This window comes from Aplidium turbinatum, chromosome 3 (genome assembly GCF_918807975.1).
Source record: "Aplidium turbinatum chromosome 3, kaAplTurb1.1, whole genome shotgun sequence".
NCBI lineage: Eukaryota > Metazoa > Chordata > Ascidiacea > Aplousobranchia > Polyclinidae > Aplidium > Aplidium turbinatum.
In genome coordinates this window covers 659451-674596 of record NC_137474.1, presented here as the reverse complement: position 1 = coordinate 674596, position 15146 = coordinate 659451, and the positions used below count along the sequence as shown (strand labels likewise).

General features: G+C 42.1%; 1 protein-coding gene across 1 annotated transcript in view; it reads left to right on the top strand.

The window, feature by feature from the left end:
• The window catches only part of LOC145766095 (uncharacterized), a 32195-nt gene extending 18918 nt beyond the window's left edge, over positions 1 to 13277 (top strand). Inside the window, exons 12-26 of the mRNA XM_082577753.1 lie at positions 210 to 329; positions 495 to 670; positions 910 to 1076; positions 1280 to 1467; positions 1796 to 1915; positions 7744 to 7824; positions 8328 to 8492; positions 9304 to 9412; positions 9960 to 10071; positions 10269 to 10397; positions 10806 to 10939; positions 11434 to 11556; positions 11642 to 11789; positions 11922 to 12102; positions 13080 to 13277. Of these exons, the coding sequence (XP_082433879.1) occupies positions 210 to 329; positions 495 to 670; positions 910 to 1076; positions 1280 to 1467; positions 1796 to 1915; positions 7744 to 7824; positions 8328 to 8492; positions 9304 to 9412; positions 9960 to 10071; positions 10269 to 10397; positions 10806 to 10939; positions 11434 to 11556; positions 11642 to 11789; positions 11922 to 12102; positions 13080 to 13159 (2033 nt within the window). The 3' untranslated portion in view covers positions 13160 to 13277. The remainder of the gene's footprint in view (positions 1 to 209; positions 330 to 494; positions 671 to 909; positions 1077 to 1279; positions 1468 to 1795; positions 1916 to 7743; positions 7825 to 8327; positions 8493 to 9303; positions 9413 to 9959; positions 10072 to 10268; positions 10398 to 10805; positions 10940 to 11433; positions 11557 to 11641; positions 11790 to 11921; positions 12103 to 13079) is intronic.
• The last annotated feature ends 1869 nt before the right edge of the window (positions 13278 to 15146 follow it).

The following is a 15146-nucleotide window of genomic DNA, read 5'->3' as shown; positions in this document are numbered from 1 at the left end:
TATCCTAGTTTTCTTAAAACTTCCTGCATAAGGTTCGAACTAAAATTTGTTCATAGCAAACCTCACTGCCTGTCCTGGAGGATATGACGCTGTTGCCAGGTTTGCAAGGAGGATATGACGTTGTTGCCAGGTTGGCAAGGAGGATGTGACGTTGTGGTCGGGTTTGCAGGTACCTGGCCGCATGATGATCGTTGAGTTTTGCGTTCCAGGAGACAACTTCCCATCCGGGGTGAAGAATGCTTGCCTGGGGGACGATGACCCCACCCAGCCCATCATCGCCCCCGATTACGTCACCTACGCCGGACAAGTGGTCGCCATTGTGATTGCAGGTAAGACTGACGTCATCAATCAGCTCTCCTCTCGACCACAACCTCCTCCGTCCAGTCATACATGGTAGTATCTGTTGTGTCATAAGCCCGCACTCTGCGCGGTCTTACTGCCACCGGGTGTTCAGGTTTCTAACAATCCCCTCAACAGCCCCTCCTTGTGTTCAGAATCCCCAACCCAAGCATCGCGCATAGCCGCTGCTATCACTGTGACGTACAAGGACGCAAAGAAGCCTATCATAACCACTAGCGACGCTATCGAGCAGCAATCGTTCTACGACTTGCATATACCGGATTTCGAAGTTGGAAACCCTGACGAAGCGATCAACTCGTCCAAGCACGTGGTAAGAAGGCGACCAGTGCGACGATGTGTCTGTGAAATCTATGCTGAGGTTTTATGACGTCAACAATGGAATCGGAGCGTCGATATCGCTCTTTCCGACATCAAACTTGACGAGCAGCTGGCCGATAATAAAATCCATAGCTGTGAATTGTCTTTGAAAAGTTACAGGGAGCGGGTGATTTGAAGTTTTGAACAGTTCCAAGTTTAATGTTGTGCAACAAGACCAACATCTTCTTCCAGGTGACTGGTGAGATTGACTTGGGCCAGCAGTACCACTTCTACATGGAGACACATCTTTGTAGAGCCGAGTGCACGGAGGAGAGCGGTTTTAATCTGGAATCCTCCACACAGACGCAGATCGGGGTCCAAAACGCCGTCTCCTACGCTTTCAACGTTCCCTGCAACAAGTGACGTCATAATGCTATACTGTGACTGACAATATGTCTCGTTTGGTAGTCACGCAATAACTCTGTGTTGACGTTTCGTCATAGCCAGCTGACTTCTTCAGATGTAAACTACTTGAGCTTCACCAGCGCGGTAGACGTCACTTGTGTGTGGCTCTCGTTGAATCGCCACCTGAGGATTGTGACGCCAACAAAATTGTGTTCAGGATCGAAGTCAGCACCAAGCGGCTCGGAGGGGCCTACGGGGGCAAGTCTTCCGGATCTCAGATGACGTCATGTGTGGCCGCGCTTGCTGCTTACGTCACCAATCGTCCTGTCCGTTTCCATGCCGACCTGAAGACGTGCATGACCATGTTGGGGACGAGGACCCCATACCGGGCCACATACAAACTTGGTAAGCGGGCAACAAGGGGGAGTAGGTTATAAAATGTTTTATCTCAAACAAGTAGAGCAGTAACCCAAACAGCAAGATCCGTCATTTTTACATTAATTCAACGTCTGAGAACAAACCCCTCAAGCAGACCCGGTCACTATGTTTGCGGTTTTATCACCAGTAGTTATTCCATCGCTTTAATGGCAGTGCGGAATCTAAAGTTATCCAGCTACGGACTGTCTTGTCTTCTCGGCAAAAGTAGTTTAGTTTTTGCTCACTGTTGTACAAACCTTCCACCTTGCTGGATGCTTCCATCGAACCCTCCAATTGATGCCAGTTTGTTGTGTAGGCTTCAACGAGGACGGAATCATGCAGGGAGTGGAGTGCTCCATGTATGCCAACAGCGGGTGCAGTTCCAACGATGGAGAGGTGAATGACCCTACCCAAATACTCAACTGGGCGGATAGTGGTAAGGGGGTTATTTCGCTCACTAACTTTCCAAAGATCGGTTTATCTTTCATCATTTAATGTCTGTACCAGAGGTGTACGGGGTCAGATTTTGACTCCTGCTCCACTTTGACTCCGAAGTTTGTGATTCTAACTCTTCTCCTGCTCCAAATATTTTGTGGATGTTGACTCCAAACTCCAATTCGACTCCGAACGCAAACTATAAATCACAACGCGGGATTTTTATACTAAAACTTCTGTTTTCCCTAGCCCCTGTCGTGAAAAGAAAAGTTTTGAAAGAAAAAGCTACTGATTGGAACCAGGGCTTTGGAGCGGGTGTAAATGTTAAGTTGTTCCAGCTCCGGAGCTCTCTTTTATCATAAATTAGCTCCAGCTCCTGCTCCGAAAAGTGCTTTCATTAAAATAATGACGACATATCAATTTAATTTCTAAAGCTTAAAATTGCTTGCAGTCAACTGTTGCAAAAAAATGGCACAACTGTATGAAATTTAAGGTACTTTCATCAAAATGTCATGCAGAACTACGTTTTAAAACGTATTCGTTAATTCGACGTCTGATTACGCAAACAATTTCTTAATTTTGTGAAGGGTTGCTGTTAAATTATGTGAATTCAGCCAATAGTACTAGCATCTTATGAAATACATCGGAGCCGGAGCTATTTTTCAAACAACTGGCTCCAGCTCTACTTGAATTTTTCGTATAGCTCCAGCTCTAGCTCCGTTGAAAATGCACGGCTCTGGGGCTTTGGCTCCTTGCTCTGGCTCCAAAGCCCTGATTGGAAGAGAAAAATATCAACTGCACCATTCAGTTAAAGTTTTTACTAACAAATGACAGCAATGCTCCGTGGTTTACATAATATTAGGATGGGTCGAAAGTTGGACATCAATTCATTAACTATCAAATAACTTAGAGATGAAGCATGTAGGATTATCAACTATTTGCAAATTACTGTTTAATGACGTCATCATTTTCGGAGTCAGTACATAATGAATTGGATTCTCCTAATTATATTGAATCTGTTGACGCATAAATCATCTTTTTACAGTAAGAATTAAGCAAGTTATGACGTTTTCAAATCTCGTGTAAACAACCTCCTATTAAAAACAATGCAGTGAGTTTCAAGCCTCGAAAAAATCGCTTCAGGTATCTTTATGTGGACATGTAGCTCACGATCAGCTTCCCGATTGTGTCCACAACAACGGAAAACCTCTGTCCTTCTGCCCCGAGCCAAGGTATCTTGGGGTGACACTAGACAGATCGCTCACATACCGCCACCATTTGGTGTCACTGCGCAAGAAACTGACATCCCGCGCTGCATTACTGAAGCGCCTGGCAGGCTCTAGCTGGGGGGCGAGGGCTGACACTTTGCGAATAGCAGCCTTAGCCCTTGTCTACTCTTCAGCAGAGTACTGTGCACCTGTCTGGTGCCGCAGTGCTCACTGCCACAACATCGACACTGCCATAAACAGCGCCCTGCGCACAGTGACCGGATGCCTGCGTCCCACACCATTGGACAATCTCCCCATTCTCGCTGGCATCCAACCTGCTGAGCTTCGTCGCGAAGAAGCCACTCTGTCCCTCGGTCGACGGGCACTGGAGCCTAACCATCTTCTCCACCACAAGATCTCTGCCTTCCCAAACGGGCACCCCCGCCGACTGAAATCAAGACACCCATTCGTGCCAGCCGCTCGGCTTCTGATCAACGAAGCTGATGAACAAGACATCTCTGCGGCTACTTGGGCGGACCATAAATGGAATTCTGAATGGAAGTCAAGCACCACCAGACTCCATTCATTCATCCCCAACGCCGACACACGCCCCTTCGGCCTGACACTACAGAGACAGGCATGGGTGCGCCTCAACCGTCTCCGTACGGGCGTCGGGCTTTTCCGCTCAACCATGCACCAATGGGGAATGGCTTCTTCCTCCTCCTGTGAATGTGGTGCCGAGGAACAGACCGCAGACCACATCATCAATGACTGTACCATCTTCAAACCACCTAACGGAGTGGAAGGTCTGCGCGTCATGGATGATGAAACTAAAGACTGGCTGCTCTCTAGCAGCCTTCCAGTGTAGTCCGGGAACATCGTGAATCTGGGGTGGTAAAAGGATAGACCCTCGGCCCCAGAAGCTCAGACGACGACGACGAGGTATCTTTATAAATCGCGATTTTTGCAAATGAAGACGATGTCCGATCAAGCTCAAACTTTCAGAAATGTATTTTTATGACTATTCGCAAGCACAAAAGTTTGCAGCAATGAAATCGGAGAAAAAGTCCAACTTTCGACCCACCCTATTACATAAGCATTGAACATTTTTTAAACATTACACACAGCGAACAAAATCAATCTTTTTCGTGCCCTCGTTCGTGGCACGAATTACACAACTCTTCGCAACATAAAAAATAAATATTTGCCTACTATTCTGCAATTTATGGTAAGCAATTAAAGTCCTGATTCTTATTTGCAATGTTCAGAACAGAGAAAAAACTACACATAAAGCAGATAACTGGCTTCTCTTTTTGTTTATACAGGGTCATCAATAATTAACGTTACAACTTCAAACAACTGTAATTTACATCAATATTTAGCGTTACAATGGTAATAAATTGAATATTTCTCGATTTTATATTATTTAGGCCTAAATTTTATAGGCCATGAATGAAAATTAGAATAAATGAATAGCTATTGTAGAGCTCTTCAAATCGGCAAGTCAAGGAGTGATTTTTGCAAAGACTTAAAAATTAACAGAATGTTGGTCTGGAGAATTCTCAAAAGGCACAAAGAAACTGGAAATGTCAAAAATCAACCTGGCCAAAGTAGCCCTCGAAGCGCTAGAGCTTCAAAATTGATAAAAGTAACCAGAGAAAAGGTGCAACGAAATCCCAAGAGATCCAATTCAAAAACTGGCAAAGGAGGCGAACGTGGCCTATGGAACCATGTTCACAGTTCTCAAGAAGGATTTGAAGATGAGCCCATTCAAACACATGTAGAAACAGTTGCTAAATGCCAATACCATTGAGAAACGTCTCTTCAGAGCCAGAATTCTGCTCTCCCGTATTGACGGAGGAGGCACGCTGCTGCCAAACCTTGTGTTCAGCGATAAGAAATTTGATGTCCAGCATCATTTTAACAGTCAGAATGATCGTGTTTGATCAAGAGATAGTGACGTGGAACCCCGGGTAGTCACCCAAAGACAAAGGGCGGCATCGGTGATGGTGTGGGCCGCAGTCAACGAACGAATCAGGAAGGAGACCATTGATTTTTGTGGACCAAGGAGTGAAATTGAACCAAGAAAATCACCGAAACGATATTCTTGACGGTTCATGCTCTTGGGCAAAGAAACACTTCAAAGAACGTAATTGGTCATTCCAACAAGATTCTGCCCCTTCACATGGAGCTAATTGAACGCAAAACTGGCTTTCAGCCAATGTGCCGTTCTTCATTTCCAAGGAAGAATGGCCTCCTTTATCCCCAGACCTGAACCCCCTAGACTTTGGCAGCTGGTCTTATCTGGAGAGCAATCAAGGTTTTGACTAAGCACCACCAAAGTTTTGAAGCACTGAAGGCTAATCTGAAAAAAGAATGGACCTAAATACTTCAAAGAGTTATTCATGACTTTTGCGGGTCCTTTTCGAAGCGTCTCCGACTTGTTATCGACGCAAATGGCGGACACATTGCGTAAAACTTGTTTTTCCTAAATATTTATTTATTTCACAATAATATTATATCTTTATTACTCAAACATTGTCTATCATTTGTTAAATACAGTTGTTTGAAGTTGTAAATTATTAATGACACAAGCTAAATGTATTTTTGATTGCAGCGGAAATGCTTAAATTAATTAGATGCTTAACAAGCAACTTTTCTCTAATCCTCGCATTGTTACAAAATATCAAAATCTTTTTCAATTTTAAATTCCGAAAAAGATGCAGAGCCAAACGACTTGTTGATGTGGCTCTTAACTCCGTCTCAATTAAGTTGTCGTGCTAATTCTTTAAAGTTCCACTTTTTGTTTTCAAAGTTGCCTTATACCATTCGTATAAGACAAGCCCTGTGTACAGTAGGCGATATATTGTTTTTATCCTCGCATAAAAATTTGAAACTTTCATACGTCGCTTCTTCCTTCAGTCACTTTTTAACAATAATTGACACCTTGTTCTCTTTCAAAATAATTGACACATCTTCACGACATCACTTGTCATACTTTGCTTTCATTAACTCCACATTGCCTCAGCAATAAGAAAGCAAGCTCAAGTAATATATGTTCAACGATTATATAGCCTAGCATTAGCAATGCATGTTACAGAATACAGAAGCATTACAGCTAAATATTACTATTGACGAAATGCTAGTCGAACAAGTTAATACTGATCTGGGACACACAATAACTGAAAATGCCAGATGCGATACAGAAATACTGAGACGAGTAGAAATAGCAAGAAACAACTTTGTAAAAATGAAAAAGACATTAACAACACGCAAAATTAACATCAACATTCGAAAACGAATTATGAAATGCTGTATATGGACTACGTTACTTTACAATGCAGAAACATGGACACTGTCATCACAAATGGTTAAACGACTTGAGGCATTTGAAATGTGAATTTATAGAAGAATGCTTAAAATTTCATGGAAGGATAAAATCACAAACGAAGATGTACTATCCAGAATACAAACCAACATGGAAATTCTACAAACAATTAGATCAACAAAAGTGCAGTATTGTGGCCACATGATTCGCAATAATTCAATTCAAAGACAGTTATTCGAAGGAAAAATGAACGGCAAACGAAATAGGGGCATACTACCAAGAATTTGGACTAATGATATTGAAGACTGGTCAGGACTTAATTACAAAACTGCAGTATAAAAATCTCACAACAAAGAAATTTGGCGCCTCATTGCCTCCAACCCTCGACGAGAGGAAGGAACTTAATGATGATGACAGCTACGGTCTTTGTTCGGTTTCAAAATTCTAATTTCATCTGGGTTCCTAGGTGTTTTTTTTAATTTCGAGCCCAAACTGCTGAAATCTTTTCAAAACTCTAAAAAAGCCTAATTTTGTGGAGAAACCGCAGAACTGGCAGCCCTAAATTTTATCTTCATTTTTGCAAAATGTGTAGCGAAAAAAAATGTAAGAAAAAAGGAAAAATCCACAAAACATTTATTTCTAAAACAATGTTTTGTGACAAGTACAGCAAATATTTGTGCACTAAAAATATCAACTGGCAAAAAAATCAGACTCCTGCTTCACTCCGGCTCCTCTTTTTGCTGCGAATGTCAGACCTCTCTCCGATTCCGGTCGAAACTTCTGCTCCTAAACCCCCAAAACTCTGGTTCCTGTACACCTCTGGACTGTACGACGATAATGTATAATATAAACGATAAGTCGACAAGTCAACCTATAAACGATAGTGTAAGTAAACGATACGATAAATGTACTGTATGACGATTATTTGCGACAAGTAATGCGTCAACACGACAGGAAGTGAGAATAACTAGCAAAACCACGATGGGTTTAAACCACGCCTCACTTGTTTTGTGAAAATAATTGCGCAGATAGAATCACGTCATCAAAAGCCATCACGTGACAAAGTTTGTGTGCGTGCTCTACTGAAAACTTCTGCTTAGTAAACATTTACATCCCTTCTCGTGTGTGATTCGCTAGGAAAGCTCACCATGATGACTTCGTAAGCATTCAGTGCTAACATGCGCACAAGTTTCATCTACAAATGTTGAATGAACCTTATCTTTGATGATTCAAGTATTACGTTGTTGAAGTTTCATTACTGGCCTCAATAGAGTTGTTAATTTTTTACTTCAGCTTACTTCTGTGGCAACCGTCGGTACAAATGCTTCATGCTGAAGACCAACACCGCGTCGTCCACGTGGTGTAGAGGACCAGGTAAGGCGCCTGCTGTTGGTCTACTCGCTGACGTTTAATGTCGATTGAATCCTCATAAATGAAAATAGACTTTCGGATGCAAGACCTCCATACTGTGCCTTGAGGTAGCGCGAGCCTTCCCATGACAGTGTTGCCCGATAATCTTTCCATGGTAATGTTTCCCCAATTGCCATCTATGTTTGTCATCACTTGGATTCGAACCCAGAGTCTCTAGTTCATGGGAAGGTTCTGCGCTTGTTCGTTCAGTCCCTTCATTCTCTTGATAATTCTATTGAATAGCATTCATTCTTCGTTGGTTGGACCATCAACATCCATTATTGCACTCATCAAGTCCTCTTTGTCCTAGTTATGTACGAACGTTACGTTTTAAAGGATCGACTTCATGGTGTGATACTTTCTACTAAATACGTATCGTTTGAAACTATGCCATCTGGTCCCGTGACTTCCCGTTCATACCAGAAATGGTTCTACCTACGTCATCGTAATGATGATTTAATTGACAGGCAGCCTCCAGCTAACCGCCTTCGCCGATCTCATGATTGAGCACGCGGCCAGCTACCTCGGCAAGGATCCCATAGATGTCAAGTATGCTAATCTGTACAAGCATGGTCAGCCAAACCTAGCTGGAGAGCCGCTCCTTTACTGCAACATCCGGGGAGTCTACGACGGTAGGTGGAGCATGGATCGATATTGTGGTTTATGAAGACAATGATAAATTTATAATTTGTGTTCAAATCCTTCATGTTTTATGACTGGTAGAATTATCCAGTTCTTTGTCGTATCTAGGCTTACGACCGGTAGTTGAAGACTTAGATTAAGTGGACAGGAAGGCAAGGAAGCCAATCTTCGTGTCCACCTTCAGGCATGCTTTTAAGTGTGCTGCTAAAGACACAGCAGCATGCTCTTGAGCGGTGTCGAACCGGTGGCCTTTCGAGTGCTGTACTAGAGCTCTCACCACTCGGCTGTGCAGCCGACAATAATCCAGTTATGTAGAGTGAGGAAGAAGACTCAACAGAGGTTGGGTCTTCCTCACATTGATGGCAATGAGAGGTGTTGAGGTTATGGAAGAGGACAAGCGGCAAGCTGCCATATTGCACATCGAGAAGACAAAACGAGTTTTTCAATTTGATCTAAACTATGAAGCCAGTTACGTCACAATCGTCGTCATTCGAGCTTATTCAAATAGATCGTCTGAAAGCCGGAAGTGACGTAGATGGTTTCCGTCCTTTCCTTTATATTGTTCAGTTGAGTTGATGAAATCGCAGGTCATTTCATGTCAGACACCCCAGGTTCACTAATAATGTGCAAGGACCCTTGATGGGTCTCAACTCAGTGAAAGGAGGGCGCTTGAAATTGCCCAAGCTACGTTTTGTTTTACTCAAGTAATTAAATGGAAAGTAACGTTATCCAATGTAGATATTTGGTGATAACTGCTGAATGAACAACCCCAACCCTAAAGTTTCGCTACAACATCCACAGAACTTCTTGAGAAATACGAGATCAAGAAACGACAGAAATCAATCGAAAGTTTCAACCAAGTCAACCTTTGGAAGAAGAAGGGACTGGCTGTCACCCCCATGAAGTATCGGTGGGTCGATGGATTGCTTGTGAATGTTTTCTGCTTTAGATGGTGACTCCCGGCATTCTTCCTTGCTTGAGGGTTGAGGCTTTCAGCGACTGACTCTGCTGAATAGCAATGGACGTTCATCATCTAAATTCTGTCCCCACTAAAACTTCACTCTTCGTATTCCTGTCTTGCTGCCGCACAATATTGCAGGGCGCACACAACTTCGATTGACTTGTTTCTTTATTTTTACTAAAAATTTGCTTCCGTATAGCACTTCCTCACATTTCTTGAACTTTGCTTCCAAGCCAATCGACCTCAATGCATTTACGTGCAATGTATAAATGCGCAATGTATAGATGATTAAATTTACAGTAATGCGCCATGTATGTATGCGCCAAGTATGTATACGCCAAGTATGTATGCACGATGTATAGATGCGCAATGTATATATGCGATGTGTGTATAATGTATGTATTGTATAATGAATGATGATGTGTATTGTGCAGTCGCTCTGACCTTGCTCAGTACGTTGTAATGTGTTCATGACATTCAAATATTCTTCCCGTAGGCTTCCAACCGACTACCCCGCGTACAGCGTCCTGGTGTCCATATACGGACAGGACGGCACTGTGGTCGTCTCACACGGGGGTATCGAGTGTGGGCAAGGGATCAACACTAAGGTCTGTTTACACTATCACAGTAAAGTTGGTGTGTTCAGTGTGGAAGTTCCTGTTGACTTGTCAGTCCAATTTGAAGCTGATACTACTTTGTCAAAGAATTGAATTGGAAAGTTACTTTTGCGTAATTTAATTGTCTCTTAACGTTGAAGTGATGTAGACGCGGCAGCATTTGTTTACCTGGTTGTACTATCCACTAGGTGGCGCAAACGGCTGCTTACAAACTGGGAATCCCCGTTTCCATGGTGATGGTACAGCGGACCAACACCATCACCTCAGCAAACAGCCAGTACACCGGCAGCAGTCTGACCAGCGAGGCGGTATGCAAGGTCAGTGGATTGTTGGTCAAACAACGTTTTATTAAGTTATTTCTATGCTATATCCGTGGTTTTCCAGAGTATTCATTATCTTTTCCTGATTGAACCACTCCTTGACTCGAGTGTGTCACCTTGGGAACCCCCTTTTCTTTAGTTTATGGACAGAGTTGTCAGTATTTCGAGTTGCTCTTATTTTATTGATGACGTAATACTATTGATGTTTCGTTTCTACGCAAAATCTTCTTCTTACCATCCGTTCATGTTGAAAAAAATAAGCTGTTTCGTTTCGAACAAAAAAGTTCTGGCAGCCCTACCTTCTAAGAACGATTAGGCGATGATGTAGCCCCGCATTGCTATCGATTGCACACCCCTGTGCAATGGGGTTGTACCTTGCTGCTAACAATGCTTTCTCGTTTCTAGTCCTTGATTGGCTGTTGCGATATCCTGAACTTCCGAATTGCACCAATCAGAGAGAAGGCGAGGACTGACATCTCATGGAAGGATTTGATAACAAGATGCGTCTACCAGAACATCGAACTCAGCGCAACGTACACGTATGTAATGTGTATGCTGCTGTTCGCTCAACGATTGTTTCCAGCAGGTTCTACCAAGAACCTAGCCACGAGGGCGCTTGGGAGAACAATCCCCCCACTAAAACTTTATTTTGCCCGCCCTAAAAAAATGAGTTTTTAATGATGTTACAACGTTTTAATGACATTGCATTACGTGTTAAATGACTTTTCATAATTGTTTGGCTGCACTCAGTAGACATCTTTTTAAATAAACTCTTTGTTTCAAATATTAACATCATTTCCCTCCAACAGTTACTTTTCTCTCTCTAAAATTTTCTTTCCAGCTACGTCACTTGGTTCTGCTCGCTGGTGGTGATCTCAGTGATGACGTATTATTTCCACGCTGGAGCTTAACCTTCAGCAAACAAAAAAAACAAGAACGAGCGACGCTGGTTGTTTTGGCGCCATCACGCGGATCGATAATTTTTCTTCCTTCTTCATAATTTTTTTTTATAGCCAGGCTTCTAATTTTGCAGGAGCCCGCCATCTAGCAGTGCCTATTCATCTTTCGGCGTCACCGCTGCGGAGGTGGAATATGACGTCATAACTGGGGAGCGACAGGTGCAGCAGGTGGACACTGTGTTTGACTGCGGGATCAGGTTGGTTAAGGTTATGCAAACGTTTCACAAATCTTTGCTGCATGCTTCCTCAAGGTTTGTCACACAGAGAGAAATGTTATTTCAGTTTGAACCCCAGCGTGGACATCGGACAAATCGAGGGAGCGTTCGTCATGGGAATGGGGTTCTGGTTGAGTGAGCAGATGCTTTATGACGAAGACAGTGGTCAATTGACCAGCAACGACACATGGACCTACCATCCTCCCGTCTCCAAGGTAACTCATGTTGGACCAGCATTGAGTTTATTTTGTATCTCACTTAAAAGTATTTTGAGGGATTCTGAGGATGCGCATCATTGTCCGAAGCGCTTCCTTGAACTTTCCTGATGACGTGACGTATCTCTGCAGGATATTCCGGTGACCTGGAACATTGACCTTCTCAAGGAGGCCCCCAATCCCGTCGGGGTTCTCAGGTCCAAGGCCAGTGGAGAGCCACCGCTATGCATGTCGCTAGTGGTCGCCCTAGCGCTCAAGAGGGCTGTAGAAGCATCGAGGCGTGACCGGGCTAAGAACCGGTACTTCCCCCTACGTAAGTTGACGTATTCACATCATCTAGTGACGTAGACGTAGGTATTCGCTCATGGTTGCGAGTTCGAACCTCGCTGCAGTCGCTTCCAAGCGATGATCATCATCATTAAGTTCCTTCTGCACTTTTATAACTTAATTTTGTCCATTTAGTGATGTTTGTTGTCCAAGTCATTCTTGGTTTGCCTTTGTTTCTTTTACCGTTTATCTTCGCTTTTATTAATGATCATTGTAACAAGTTTTGCCTTATTGTGTGTCCGAAATACTTCAATTCAAGCAAAAGTCTCTTACAAATAGTCAAGACTTTTGCTTGAATTGAATTTGGAGAGTACTTCATCGTTAGTGATCTTTTGTTTCCATGAAATTTATAACATTTGCCTGTATGACCAGAGCTCGAAGGCATCGATTCGTTTGTCCATTTTTTGTGACACTGTCTAAGTTTCAGAGTTGTATAAAAGAGTTGACCAGACATAGCATTTTAATATCCTTCGACGAATTGATAAATTTAAACTTTGATTGATTAAAACATTTTTCATTTTTCCAAATATAGTTCTTGCAATTTCTATCCGTCTTAGAATTTCATGTTCACACCTCCCATCTTCAGTTATTAAATGTCCAAGATAGGAAAAAGATTTAACTTTTTGTATAATTGCATTGTCAATTATAATTTGGAGTAGCCTACTGGAGTGTCTGGTGATTTTGAGATTATCATTGATTTAGTCTTTTTAGCATTAATTTTCATATTAAATTCATTACCGATTGAGTTAACATTGTCCAATATTTCTTGAAGATCTTCTTGTGATTCAGCCAACAGAACAGTATCATCAGCATAGCGTAAAGTTGTTATGTTCAATCCGCCAACTTTCATATCATCAATGAGTCGAAAAATCATTTCTGTATGTATAAATTAAAAAGTCGTGGGGAAGTTCACATTCTTGTAGCCTGGCCACAATTAAACAACAAACTTCTTTATCTTCACAGCCACCCCTGCCACCGTCGGCGCCCTCCACAACTCCTTAGAGCTCGACCCCCTCGTCGACTTTACTCTATGTCGTCACTGACTACCACTTTTTCAATCCCAAAGCATTGTTCTAATCTTGTCTTTAATGTTGTCGTGCTTTTGCTAATCAAATTTCATATTTTAATTTGTCACGTCACAAATACATGTCGACACCTTCATTGAAATACCCGCTTGTGATTCTTTCGTGTGTTTGCGAGCAAGACAAGTGGTTGGTTGCAACGAACAAAAATTCGCTGGACTGAATTATCATGGGTAAAGTCAAACATAGTCGCTCGATGCCCCTCATGTGGGTTTGTTTTTGGTATTGACGGGGCGTGTGAGCACCATCTTGCCCCCTTACCCGAAATCCACTAGTGGCCCCTATGTTTAGTGACCAAGAAAATGAAGTATCTTCTGACAGGTGTCAAACCCACAACAATGCTTGATATGAACGACTCGGTTGCATGTCTTGTAATGTAAACGAATGTATTTCCACACGAGTCAGTTCTATCATATATAGCTAAAAATCGATTTCGATCAGCTAGAAGCTAGATCATATTCAGTTAAGCTTATTCAAATAGATATGTTTATTGTTTAGTGATGACTCTTAAAAATGGATTAAAATTGAACATAAACTATAAGCTACAAACGTTTTCGGCCATACACACGTTAGCCCTTATCAAGTAACAAAAAATAACTGCTTATCATATCTACAATGAAAATGAATGACTGATCTAAACACTGAATTGAAAAACGAAATGCAAAATGAAACGGCAGAACAGAAGAAAGGCACATCACGTGGCGTTTAAATTACACCAGGCAAAGACGCAACATATGACGTATCAAGAAAAGACGTTGAGTAGATAAGAAGCACCTGAGGCAAACAACTGTGTATTGAGGCGAGGATTGTATGATTTTATTGCATTTCGTTTTTCAATTCAGTGTTTAGATCAGTCATTCATTTTCATTGTAGATATGATAAGCAGTTATTTTTTGTTACTTGATAAGGGCTAACGTGTGTATGGCCGAAAACGTTTGTAGCTTATAGTTTATGTTCAATTTTAATCCATTATGTTAAATGCCGTGTGGTTGCTTGGTTGTATATGTCTGTGGCTGAAGAAAGTAACCTCTTTACCAAAATTGTACTCTTAAAAATAGGACAATAAAAGCGTTAAGTTAAGGGTTAGGGTTAGCAACTCTTTCAATGTGGAGAAAAAATTCACATTCATCATTTCAGCAAAGAGTAAACAACTCTGAGATTTTTTGGAAAAAATAGTAAAAATGCTGACAGGCGACAATGCAGCAGCGGATTCAATCATCTATCTGAGGTTTCCTCTCACCTTCGCTTCACCTAACGTATTTTCACCGCACATTTCACTTCATAGCCCATCTCCATTAACACTAAATTTATCAGCCTAATTGATAGTTAATTAGGCTATTTCAGTGGAGCAATATTTACTTGAGAATATTACATTATTTTGTCGGTTTTTGTGGGACAAGAAAATTTTCACTTCTACTCTACAATCTATATCTGAAACCCTGCCTGCCCAACATCGCTGGTTGGGTGAGCAAGAAAATGTAAAAATAATTGCACATTGAATGTTACATGTCAAATTACAAGCCGAAAAATGCTGCACGAACTAAATTTGCGTGAGCCTCCGGCTGGGGGAAGCAGTAGATACGCCCTTGCATGACTTGAGCTATTTATTATCGAGTTTCTGTAGCAGCTTTTTTTAAACAGTGAAAAACATTCAACGTACTGAAATGAGGGGGTCCCATAAGAGTCGTGGCCCCCAGAGGGCGGTTAACACAGCCTTGGATATTGATTCGGATGATCAAAGTTGTGACGTCATCATCGAACATCACGTGATCAACAATTGACCCAGAGGAGCCAAGTCAAACTTTCGCCACGATTGTTCGGTAGCCACTTTAACAAGTCGAAATTCTGCCACTGAAAATGACTAAAATGAAACCGCCAACCAATCATAAGCTACGGCAGTGGTTCCCAACCTTTTTCATCCGGTGGACCCTTTTAGTCAATATTCAAA